Source organism: Eleutherodactylus coqui, chromosome 7 (genome assembly GCF_035609145.1).
Source record: "Eleutherodactylus coqui strain aEleCoq1 chromosome 7, aEleCoq1.hap1, whole genome shotgun sequence".
NCBI classification, from domain to species: Eukaryota; Metazoa; Chordata; class Amphibia; order Anura; family Eleutherodactylidae; genus Eleutherodactylus; species Eleutherodactylus coqui.
In genome coordinates this window covers 141593146-141605280 of record NC_089843.1, presented here as the reverse complement: position 1 = coordinate 141605280, position 12135 = coordinate 141593146, and the positions used below count along the sequence as shown (strand labels likewise).

Here is a 12135-nt window from a genome sequence, read left to right as displayed (position 1 = left end):
ATATAAGTCAATATTTAGGCCACTCACAATAACTTAATATCAGTGACCATGCAAGTGAAAATAAGACAGGATCACGCACACAACCGAGGAGTTATATTTTCATGCTACATTTGCTAAGGGTCTGTTGCCAAAAGGCTTTAATATTTGAACCCTTATGATTGGCCTGGCCATTGCTACAGCTATCAATTCTGAAAGTACTCAAGGGTATAGGTGCCATTAATCATTTCTTTTGTTGGAAGGAGCTGAATATTTTAACAGTTACTTGGCTATTACAAAGCACATTGAGTATAAATATACGAATCACATTTACTGAGCCTAAAAATTCTGCAGAAGGTTTGAAAATGAAGGCTGTGCTGATCTTAAGTCTTATCATTGAGTGCTACACTCATCATCTTCTGTCTGTCAGGTATTTCACCATTTAAGCTGTATAGGAAATGATCATTTTAGTTTTTGTTCTCATTTTAACACTAGTTCGGGATACTTAGCAATTTTTAAAACAGATTCCTTGAAAGACCCTGCTCAATTTTTTCCACCTGTTTGCGGAGATTTACTAAGCTGGAATTGAAAATTGTGTAAAAATCTGTGACACTTTTTTTAATGTATTTTTTTCACACAGCGACATCTTAAAAAGGGTCAAGCAAAAAGGCATAAGAAACATATATATCTACCATGGATGGCGAATTAAGCTAAAGTTGTTATATCACATGCATCATTTTGATAAATTTGGAACAGTTTCAACCAATTCCTCTGAACTCTAAATTCATCATATTAGGACAATTTGTATATTTTTTACCATAGATTTTTTTTGTATGTATACAAGTACATTCTTTTTGACCAATTGATTTAAGATCTGTATGGTTTTCAAAAATAGGGTTTCTTCGAACTAAGCCAGGGTTTTCCCAGAACACAGCATTAACGAGTGCTATCACATTTACAATAGGGAAGGCAAGCTCAGCCTACCTCATACGCGGTTGGTAAAGTGGATACATTGCAGCCATTATAGTGCGCTAGACAAGAATTATACATAGCCATATCTGTCCCTATATCAAGTTTCTTTATGGTACGAATGGTAGTTTCCCAAGGGAAGAGGCACGTTTTAATTATCCGCCATGTTTATTAGAAATCACTGCTACACACTGTTTAGGCAAGCACTTATATGTCTTGTTCTCTTTCCCAGTCATTGAGATCTACAACCATTGGAAGTGAATGGATATTCGTTTGTACTATATTATTTTAGCTAGACTTAGTACTGGTATATTTTCTCATTTATCTTTATTGTCCCCTTTAACTTGTCCACAATCAAATTATTTCCAATAACATTAAAGAGCAATTCTGCTTCTATCCATAATTTACAGTTTAATAGGGAGATTTATTAAGACTAGCATTTAATACTCCAGTCTTTAACTAATATGCTTTGAAGTAAGATGCACTACATTCTTTAGGAGGTGCACACCTCTTAATAAATTTGACGCTTGAAGGGCAGCTCTAATGACAGAAATTGAGATCTATGTCTGTCTTAAAGGGATTCTGTTACTAGGTTCATGAAGTTTGACTTGGAACTAAGCTGCAAGTCATGGAGGCAGGCTATGCTAGCTTCTCTGTGCCCGCATCATGCAGTATATATTTGTGTATAGGGAGCGAGCTGTATGCTGCGGGTAGGGAGGGGCTGGTGCAGCTTGGCTCCGAATCACACTTCATGAACCTGGTGACAAAATCCATATAATAAAATTCTGCAGGACCACTAGTGGTACTGCCCTCAGGGATAACTCTGCCTACTTTTCTCTCCACTTTTCAAAAGTGGCAAAGCCAGTGAAAAGTTGCAAAATTCAAGTGCCAATATTGTGCGACAAAATGTGTGACTCAGAGGCGTAACTTGAAGCTCCTGGGCCCCAATGCAAAATCTGTAACAGGGCCCCCAACTATAATGCTTTATTCATAATACTGGGCTCCCTATATGGAGAAGAGAGGCCTTATGGGCCCCTTAAGGCTCCTGGGCCCGGGTGCAACCGCATCCCCTGCATCCTCTATCGTTACGCCCCTGGTGTGACTACAAAAGTGATAAGTTCCCCCCAAAACTTCATAAAAACTTGAGCAACTTTTTGAGTATAAATAATGTAATTTGGTTTGTTGTGTTTGTGCCAATTTTTGAGCTGTTTTTGTAGTTTCCTCCAGCCTTATTCAGATCTGCTTTCACAATTCTCCTGGCTGTCAAGCATGCAATCTTACAGCTAGGATGCATCCAAGGGTGAACAGGTTGTTTACTTTGTAGCTTTGCGAGAAGAAGTGGCCTAAGGACGGTTTTATGCACAAAGATTATCGTTCAAAAAATCGTTGGATCATGTGAATTTGAACGATGATCATTCAGTGTAAACACGTCCAGCGATTGAATGACAAACAAGAATTTGTTCGCTTCTCATTCGTCTATCATTTTATGCAGGCATAAAAATAATCGTTCGCTCGTTTGAACATCGTTGTGTGTGAACAGCGATCGTTTAGTTGCACACATTGATCGGTACAGTGAATATAAACAAGTAAACGTTATGCAAATGCAATTGTGAACACATTTGCAAATAATTAACCTGCCTGTATAAAGTGGCTGCACGAGTGAACTCTGTCATTGTTTGCTTGAGCTAATGCTTTATCGTTCCATGTAAAAGGAGCCTAAGGGCTCCTTCACACTGCTGAGAAAATTGTGTGATTTTCTTGCGATGTGAGAGTGAGTTTAAACACATGACTATAAAACCAATGATTTTCAATAGTTTCATTCTTATTGGCAATATTTTCACTTCTGCGATGCTGCGATAAAAAATCGCAACATCTCCTTTCTTTTTGTAATATCATCCATTGTTTACAATGGGGCTGGCGGCAGAAGCCCCATTGAAAGCAGTGGGAGAACATCGCAATCTCCTGAAATGGCTGTGGCAGCTGTAGCAGAGATGAAGGGAACCACCGCCGTGATGCGAAACTGTTTCCATGTGAAAACACCTCGCATCCAGGGGTTTTCAGAAGGATTGCAAACACGATATCGGACTGTGAATCACAACTCAATATTGCTACCGCCAATGTGCAGGAGCTCTAAGTGTGTTTTACACAGCACAATTGTCGTCCAAGCGCTAATCATTCAGTGAATGGAGGTGGAGTGGGCTAGAGATTGCTTTCAGCACTTTGCCTCTATTCACAGTAAACAGGCAGTCGTTCACAGATGACTGCCTGTTCACATGGGATGATCGGCATTTGATTTTTATTTCTGCATAAGCTGAATGATGAATAATAGGCAAATGAATTATAATTATCATTTGTCGTTCTGTGGGTGGCTGTGTTTACACTGAATGATTGTCATTCAGTTTCGCATAATCAGTGATTAACTGATTGATAATCATTCCATGTAAAGGCCCATTTACACACAAAGACAATCTTTCAAAGGATTGAAAGATTGACCGTTTTAGCGATTGTTTTGCACTAAGTGTTAATGGATACTAATGTCCATTAACACTTTATCAGCTTCATTTGTGTGTTAGAGGGCCTCTGGAAGCTGTTTTTAAAGCACAGCATGTGGACTGAGCTCTGCACACAGCTCCACTAATCTCGCACGGGCTATCAGCAGAATACAATGTAATCTCCGACTCCTGTGCGGTCTGTATTATTTTCTCTCCGGCTGAATAATGGATTTCAAGCTCACCTTAAAATCATCCATCAGCCGAAGAGGGAACGATGGCAGCGTTTACACGCAACAATCATCGCTCATATGCCATCGTTGGAACAAATTTTGAGAGATAATCGTTGCATGTAAATGGGCCTTAAAAAGTCCATGAAGTGTGCAATTTATCTATTATTTCTTCCAAAAGCAACTGCTCTAGGAAAGTATAACTCATCCAGCAATACAATATTGTATTTATCTTTAAACTATCACCATGACTTGTAATTAGAAAGAAAGAATATAGACGGTAGATAGACTAGATTATAGATGAGGAAGCTCAATAAATAGAATATACAGTAGACAGAATACAGAGAAGAGACAGAGCTGACATCGGCAGAATATAGATAATAATAGATAGATTTGGGTGAATTTACTAAGTGACCAATTTGTTTTATTCCAAAACAAGTAAAGTGCAGCGTAAAGTAGGATTTTCTTCTTTCAGAATTCTAGAAATGTGAATATAAATGAGTTTACTTAGCATCTCCATAGGTTTTAAGAAGTTTAATCATTCACTTTCCACGTTCACCATTTTAAACAGGTCAAAACATCTGTCACGGATGAGGTAGGAGAAACCTTCTTGGCTAATAAATTTGTGTCAGGAATCTTAGTTAATACCCCGATTCATACATTCTCAGCACCGTACCTGCATAGGTAATGAGATCAATGCTAAATGCAACTAAGAGATTCGAGATGACAAATGGAAGTTATAAAAGGCACATTACTTGGAATGCGGAATGTCTAAGCATTAAATTCACACCTGCACATTGGGTCCTGTCACTTTCCTTTCACCATTTCGAAATGATTGTAGTGGTAATAGTTTTAATGATCATCTAGTCTATTGCTACTATTATCAGCCAAAATAATGAAGAAAATGAGTTTCTCTTCCTTTGCCGCCAACTGTCGGACATTGGCTGCTTCAGTAAAAGTGACACATTTTATTCCGCTTTTTAATTTATTTATTTACCCATAGTAACTGTGACTCTGTGCAGAGCAATAGAATTGAAATATTTTCAGCATACTAAATGCTTCCTCAGCCGGCCTGCATTTTTCCAAGACTGTTCTTTCTGAAATACCTAGATTAAATATTAACCAGCCGCCTAAATGCCTCCAAATTTATAGTAATAAAAAAAGACTACTCTGAAGGACCTTCTGTCACCGCAGTGCATCCTAAATCAAAAATATTTGACTGCAAATTGCTCCTGAACATCTTCTTAGTGCAGTATTAATCAGTGGCTATAAATTTCTTCATTATAATTGTCAAAAGAGCCACTAGCATCTTTAATCAGTTGCCAAGCAATTAGTCGCATTCAGTATCACTACCTGCATCTAATTGAATTTATTGTTATTTTGTCAAGATAAATAGCATTTTGAAAGTCATCTACTTTCGTTGCCTAATTCATCATTGTTATACCAAGGAATAGACTCGAGTATAAACAGATTAATTTTTGTAGGCAGTGAAAAATGGACATGCCAAAAAAGTCTGTGGTACCAATAACATCTAGGTCCCTGTCAGCAGTCTCATGTAGTGCATGAAATGAGATCTGGATATTAATATGTTCTTCTGCCATGTACAATTCAGGCGACCAGCCTCCTTAATGTTGTCACTTACATGGATTTAATAGTCCTTTTACTTCCATTTTGTCTCTTGACACAAAATTGTAATTATAAACTAGTTGGAGTGAATCTCGTTTGCTTAAAGAGTAGGAGGATGAGTTGTTTATGATCCAGAAGTAAATAACTGCTTACCCGATTTATCATCCAGCATCACTTGACATTGCCAGGAGTCTCACTTTGATAGGTGAAATGGCACACCTCCTGGAGAGTGATGATTAGAAACATTAGGCTGTGACTTTTCTGCTGGTATCACTCCTTAAATAGTGGAGATACTATAAATATGTAATTTGTGTTACTTACAGATTAAAACAAGAAACAAAGGTTAACGAGATGGGCAAATGAGCTTCCTTTAGAGATGAAGAGCACAGCAGAACTATGTGTAGATGGTAAATTGGGTTGCTGTATGTTACAGACCTTTCCAATGTGGAACTAGATAGCGTTTTATAGGTTTTAGAACTTGGGGCAAGTACTAACCTAAGAGGACTTCATGTGATATATATGGTGTGACATGTAATGTGGCCAAGTGATTCTCTAGCTAGATCGTAGGGTGTCACTCAACGAAATTGGGAAAACATGGGTTTTTATATAGAATCAGTTCTTTGATGGTAGGCAACAACAGCAGCGAGTCTTTTTGTACATTGGCCTTCCAGCCTATAAATGGAGGTGCCAGTTGTATGGACATTTGCTTCCTTGAGCCATCTGATGACTTCACTCTTCAGATCATTACACTTTCTTCTCTGCCCTATACTTCACTACAGCTTATAGACTTGATATGTATCTGCCACTTTACTCAGACACTCCTTAGCCTTGCTCCACTGGAGTCCAGCACTCTTCATGCTTCTGGATTCTACATCTCTGTCACAAGGTGTAACATCACATTGCTCTTCCAATTTGGTGTTCCTCTGGCAAATAGGCCATACTTTACCCTGGTTTAAACTATCACCACCTAACAAAGAAATTTGTTTTGCACATAAAAATGTATTTGAACATCACACATAAATAAAGGCACACCAACAACAAAGAGGTTTCTTCTCACTCTCATAAATATCACTAAAATATATCTGATCATTACGCAATTAACATGAATGGCTGTTATACCTCTATTTTGGTCAGTTATAGTCCTTTCCAGACAATTGTTTGGCTCCAGACTTTTGGGTAACTTCAGAGCAAGTCTTATCTTCAGACTCCATTTTCCTCAGGAACATACATAAAAAGTGAGTGTGTAAAACAATATCCTATAATAATAATCTTTATTTATATAACGCCAACATATTCCGCAGTGCTTATAAGACAGGGTGAATAAAGCAACATCAACTGATCTTCCCTGTGCTATTAGGGGAATAAAAGAATGCAGGCTATCTGTAAGCAGAGAGATGGTGAGGGAACACTTAATTAACTTAAATGAATTCAAGTCTCAAGGTCCAGATTAATTACATCCTAGGATACTAAAGGAAGCAGCGGAGATAATTGCTGAACCACTCGCCATAATCTTGAAAATTTTTGGAGAACAGGAGAAGCCCCAGAAGATTGGAAAAGGGCAAATGTTGTCCCTATCATCAAAAAAGGGAAGAGGGGGGATCTAGGAAACTACAGGCCTGTGAGCCTGACTTCTATACCGGGAAAGATCTTTGAACAAATTATTATTCAGCTTGTATGCGAGTACTTGGATAAAAATGGAGAAATTAACCAGAGCCAGCATGGGTTTGTAACAAACAAGCAATGGCAGAGGAATCTGATTTCCTTCTATGACAGAATCACCAACTGGGTTGATCAGAGAAATGCGGTGGATATAGTTTATCTGGACCTTAGTTAAGCATTTGACAAAGTATCTCACATTATACTTATTAAAAAAATGACCAAATATGGGATTGACAAGGCAAATGTTAGGTGGATTCACAACTGGCTGAGTGATTGTACTCAAAGAGTGGTCATAAATGGCTGCACATCCAAGTGGAATAATGTATCAAGTCGGGTACCACAAGGCTCTGTCCTAGGCCCAGTGTTGTTCAACATTTTTATAAATGATCGAGAGGAGGGAATTGATGGGAAACTGATCAAATTTACCGACGACAGAAAGCTAGGAGGGATAGCTAACACTAGGTAAGAGAAAGAGAGAGTGCATTCAAAAAGATCTAGAAACGCTTGCACAGTGGGCAGCCACAAACAACATGGTATTTAACAAGGAGAGTCCTACATATGGGCAAGAAAAATGAAGAAAGCACATACAGAATGGGAGGAATTGGGCTAAGCAGCAGCACTTGTGAAAAAAACTTGGGTATACTAATAGATCATAGACTGAACATGAGTCAACAATGTGATGCAGCACCCAAAACGGCAAACACAATTCTGGGATGTATTAAGAGAAGCATAGAGTCTAGATCGCGCGAGGTAATTATCCCCCTCTACTCTTCCTTAGTCAGACCTCCTCTGGAATACCGTGTTCAGTTCTGGGCACCCCACTTTAAAAAAGACATAGACAAACTGGAGCAAGTTCAGAGAAGAGTTACCAAGATGGTGAGAGGTCTGCAAATCATGTCCTATGAAGAACGGTTAAAGGATCTGGGAATGTGTAGCTTGCAAAAAAGAAGGCTGAGAGGAGACTTAATAGTGGTTTACAAATATCTGAAGGGCTGCCACAGTGCAGAGGGATCAGCCCTATTCTCATTTGCACAAGGAAAGACTAGAAGCAATGGGATGAAACTGAAAGGAAGGAGACACAGATTAGATATTAGAAAAAAAGTTTCTGACAGTGATGGTGATCAATGAGTGGAACAGGTTACCACGGGAGGTGGTGAGTTCTCCTTCAATGGAAATGTTCAAACAAAGGCTGGACAAATATCTGACTGGGATGATTTAGTGAATCCTGCACTGAGCAGGGGGTTGGACCAAATGACTATGGAGGTCCCTTCCAACTCTACCAGTCTATGAGTCTATCAGGAAATGCAATGAGAGCCAGAGATAGCACAAGCGTAAGAGATTGTGAGGAAGTGGTGAGAATGAAAGTGTGGTCAAGTTGCATCGTGTACTTAGGTTGCCAATAATGCTTAATACTTAGTTCACCAAAGCATTATTGGCAACCCAAAGTGTGCTATAGTAGTTTTACCATGTGAAACTACAAGTCCTAGTGTGACCTTAACAATGATAAGCTTGCAGCCAAACATAGTTTAATGCTCGTATTTGTTGCTTCTGCCCTTCTGCTGAACCGGGTTGATTGACAGCATTTTCTGAGAAGAGCTTCAGCCATCATCTTTAATTGGATGGACTTGCTGTATTTTTAGGGAGAGTCCTGTCAGTGAGTGACTCTCCAATCAGCAATGCTTATAATTATACTTATATTGTAGTGATAATATACTGATTTGCATTGTATCGTATTATATAGCTCAATCCCATTTAGAATCCTTGACAATGTGTTGACTGATTACAGTACCAAACAGCAGAATACTAAATGTACTTCTGGGTTAAATAGTACTTGTTCTAATGCTCGAAACAAGTAAGACAAAACTTTTAAAGTCTCAACATTTTACTTAAGTTGTGGTGTTGAAAGGGGTCTACATTTTGAAGTCATATGCTAATATTCTCATCGATATATGAAGTCTTATCATGATAAACTCGAGTGGAGTACCTTTCATTCCCACTGTATGATGGATACATTTTGCCTTGAAAACTTAGCAAAAACCTACTACCCTGTATAAAGACACTGACCATATTAAATATAAAGGTAAAAGCATGCAAAGGTTAAAGAACAAGCAATTAGACGCTAGCATTAGAGTGAAATAGATTACATTAACATTTGTGACTTCGTATAGCTCTTACAGACATGCTCATGAGGCAGGCATCACAGAATAACCTTTTTATGTCATGCAGGGATTCAGAGCATGTATCTGATCACAACTGACCAGAATATATATGCTAATGCAAAAATAATATTAATTATACTGCAAAGGCCTTTTTACACGGGCAGAAGTCTTTCAAATGTCTGCAAAGGCACTGACGTCACCGCTAAGGTCATCGGCGCTCGTGAAGAGCGTTTACACAGAAAGACTTGCCATCAACTCGCAGGCTTCTCATCAGCGCTTCATCTCCTATGGGACGGCTGAGCGGGGAGCTTATACACAGGGCGAAAAGCCAGCAAGCCAACAAGGTTTTTCAAGCTGACTAGAAAGTCAGCTTAACAAACCGCGAACGACAAGTGAGCAATTTCTTCACATTCACACTGAACGTCTACTAACATTGGTAATCCGTCTGAAAGCAATCGGCTTTACCTGAAACCGTTGCTTCTCGAGGTAATTATTTCCCTAGGAATCAATGTAAATCCAATAAAATCATTCTAGACATTCCAAAAAAACACCCAGCCACATTTAATGGAGAATAAATATGGTCTTTAATACCAAAAACAATAATAAATTAATCAAAAAGACTATGGTAAAGAATAAATGAACATGTTACTGAGTGCTATCTGTGGTGTTACATAGGACTGCAGGTCATATCTACTAGATTATCTGTCCTCAGCGTTATCACTGTGTTCTCTGTGCTGTTACATAGGACTGCAGGTGATATTTGCTGTACTACAGTACATCATCTGTCTTCAGCGTTATCACTGTGTTCTCTGTGCCATTACATAGGACTGCAGGTGACATCATTATCCGTCCTCAGCGTTATCACTGTGTTCTCTGTGCTGTTACATTGGAGTGCAATTGTACAGTAGTGTACTAGTTTATTACCTGATGGAGAAGGGTGGGTTGCTTTACGAGCAGTAGTGGGAGACGCCGAGCATAGATCATGTGAGTTTAGCAGCAAGGTCACGTGGGCCGGCACACGGCAGTGTTATTAGAGGCAACCAATGTTACTAGAGACAAAATTTTGGCTAAAAAAATGGCCTTAATCGAAATCAACCTTAGTAGATGTCAATGCTAGTAGAGGTTTTACTATAATTCCCTTGAAGCAGGTAAAGACATATGACCCAATCAATATGTCTCTTCCTATAGTAATTAACACTGTATGTAGTATACCTACCTACCTGCCAGAGAAGCACTCCATACAACTACTAAAGTGCCCAGTGGATTAGGAGCCTCACAACCGGTGGAGTAAGTTGCACTAAATTTATTACAAGGTGCACCACTTTTAATAAATTTGGCACATCGGCTGTCCGTGCGCCAGAAAACGAATCATTGATTTGCGTAGCCTGGCGGCCATTGCCCTCCTCTTTGACTTCATAAAGGGCATGTAGCCTGAAGTATTGTCTGTGCCACTGAAGCATCAGTAAGACTTGTTCGCTTTGCTAATCCTATTTTGTATTTGCTGTCCCAATCTTCTGTTGGATCTACTATACTCTGTGGCCAAGGACAGTCTGGCCCCCTGGGATTTGCACCACCTGAGCGACCTTTTCAGTGTGCCGCTGCTGACTTTGTATTGCAGATGAGCCATGAAGCACATATATTACGGTCAACCTCAGTAAACAGAATATTTTCCTCTAATTTTTCAAGATGACTAATTATTTATGTATCGCATTCAGCCATCTTTCCCAGTGAGAAGTCCAACTAGCGTGTCTACATCAGTATGCATGTGCTTCACCGCGTTATCAGTACTTTCTAGCTCTGTGCATCTCTCTAGCTCATATCTGTGCTACTTGGGATTCATGAACTTCATATCACTCAGTTAAGAGAGGAATCACAGCATTGTCCTGTACAAACTCTGCCTGAAGCGGAGATACTGCTAATTAATGTACTGTAGCTGCACAAACAGGATTGTGTGTTTATTTCCTAGTCTCTCGCTACCATCTCAGATGAATCACTCTTTACATTTGTATACAAGGACTAGGCCGCGTCTGCTAATGGTTCTGTTATCTGGAACATCAACACGTCAGCCCCATCCTCACCGTTAACCACTTTCTATTCCTCATAGTGAAAAATGGGAGTTCATTCATTGTATCCTGTCATTTTAAGGTAGCAGCTGAACTTTACCATTAGCCAGATGATCATATTGACATTGAATATTGGATGACTGGCTCCAGCTTTTTCTTAATTATATATAGATGACTTGATAATGCTCATTTAGTGGCTGCAATCCTATTGGTATGTCAGAGAGGAGAAATGACCTGTTGCATACAGATGTAGCAACCATTAACATGACGTGCACATCGTGAGAACACAAGGCAGTACATTGTAGCGAAGCAGTTATCATAATGTGTTAAGTGACAAGTTAATGTTTGCTACATCTGTATGCTTCCTTCAACAATGTCTATATGCCTCCTCTTAATAGAGTGGATATATATATATAGTCTCAACATGTTGCTGCTTATCAGATTATTGCTGGCTCTTGGTCTTGGAAACCACACATTTTAGATCAACCTATTCTACAAGTCATTCGGTGAATTGAATAATGAAAATTATATAATTTATATATATATATATATATATATATATATATATATATATGCCACATTTTAACCTGTACATTTAAGTGTATTTATTTATAAAGATATAATTGAAATAAAATACCAGATTAGTAGAGGTCCAACACCTGCCACCCCCTCAGATCAGATTTTTGAAGAGGCTACTGAGTTCACGTGAGCTCTGTGCCCTCTTTACTGTGTACCAGGCACAGTGCTGTGCATTTCATAGTGGCAGAGCATGGTATTGCAGCTGAATCCCATTGACTTAAATAGGACTGAGCTACACATAGGCCATGTGACATGACTTTTCAGGTCAGAGGAGAGGCTGCAGTTCTTGCCAGAGCATTATGGCCCCTTTAAACTGATCGGCAAAGAAGCAGAGCATTAGCCCCATACGATCTGATATTGATGTCCTATCATGAGGGCAGTTCAT

The 12135-nt window shown here is 39.1% G+C and overlaps 1 protein-coding gene across 1 annotated transcript in view; it reads left to right on the top strand.

The window, feature by feature from the left end:
• Nucleotides 1-335: 335 nt before the first annotated feature.
• Nucleotides 336-12135, top strand: part of LOC136573542 (UPF0462 protein C4orf33 homolog) — a 74696-nt gene continuing 62896 nt past the window's right edge. Inside the window, exon 1 of the mRNA XM_066574819.1 lies at nt 336-406. Within this exon, the coding sequence (XP_066430916.1) occupies nt 342-406 (65 nt within the window). The 5' untranslated portion in view covers nt 336-341. The remainder of the gene's footprint in view (nt 407-12135) is intronic.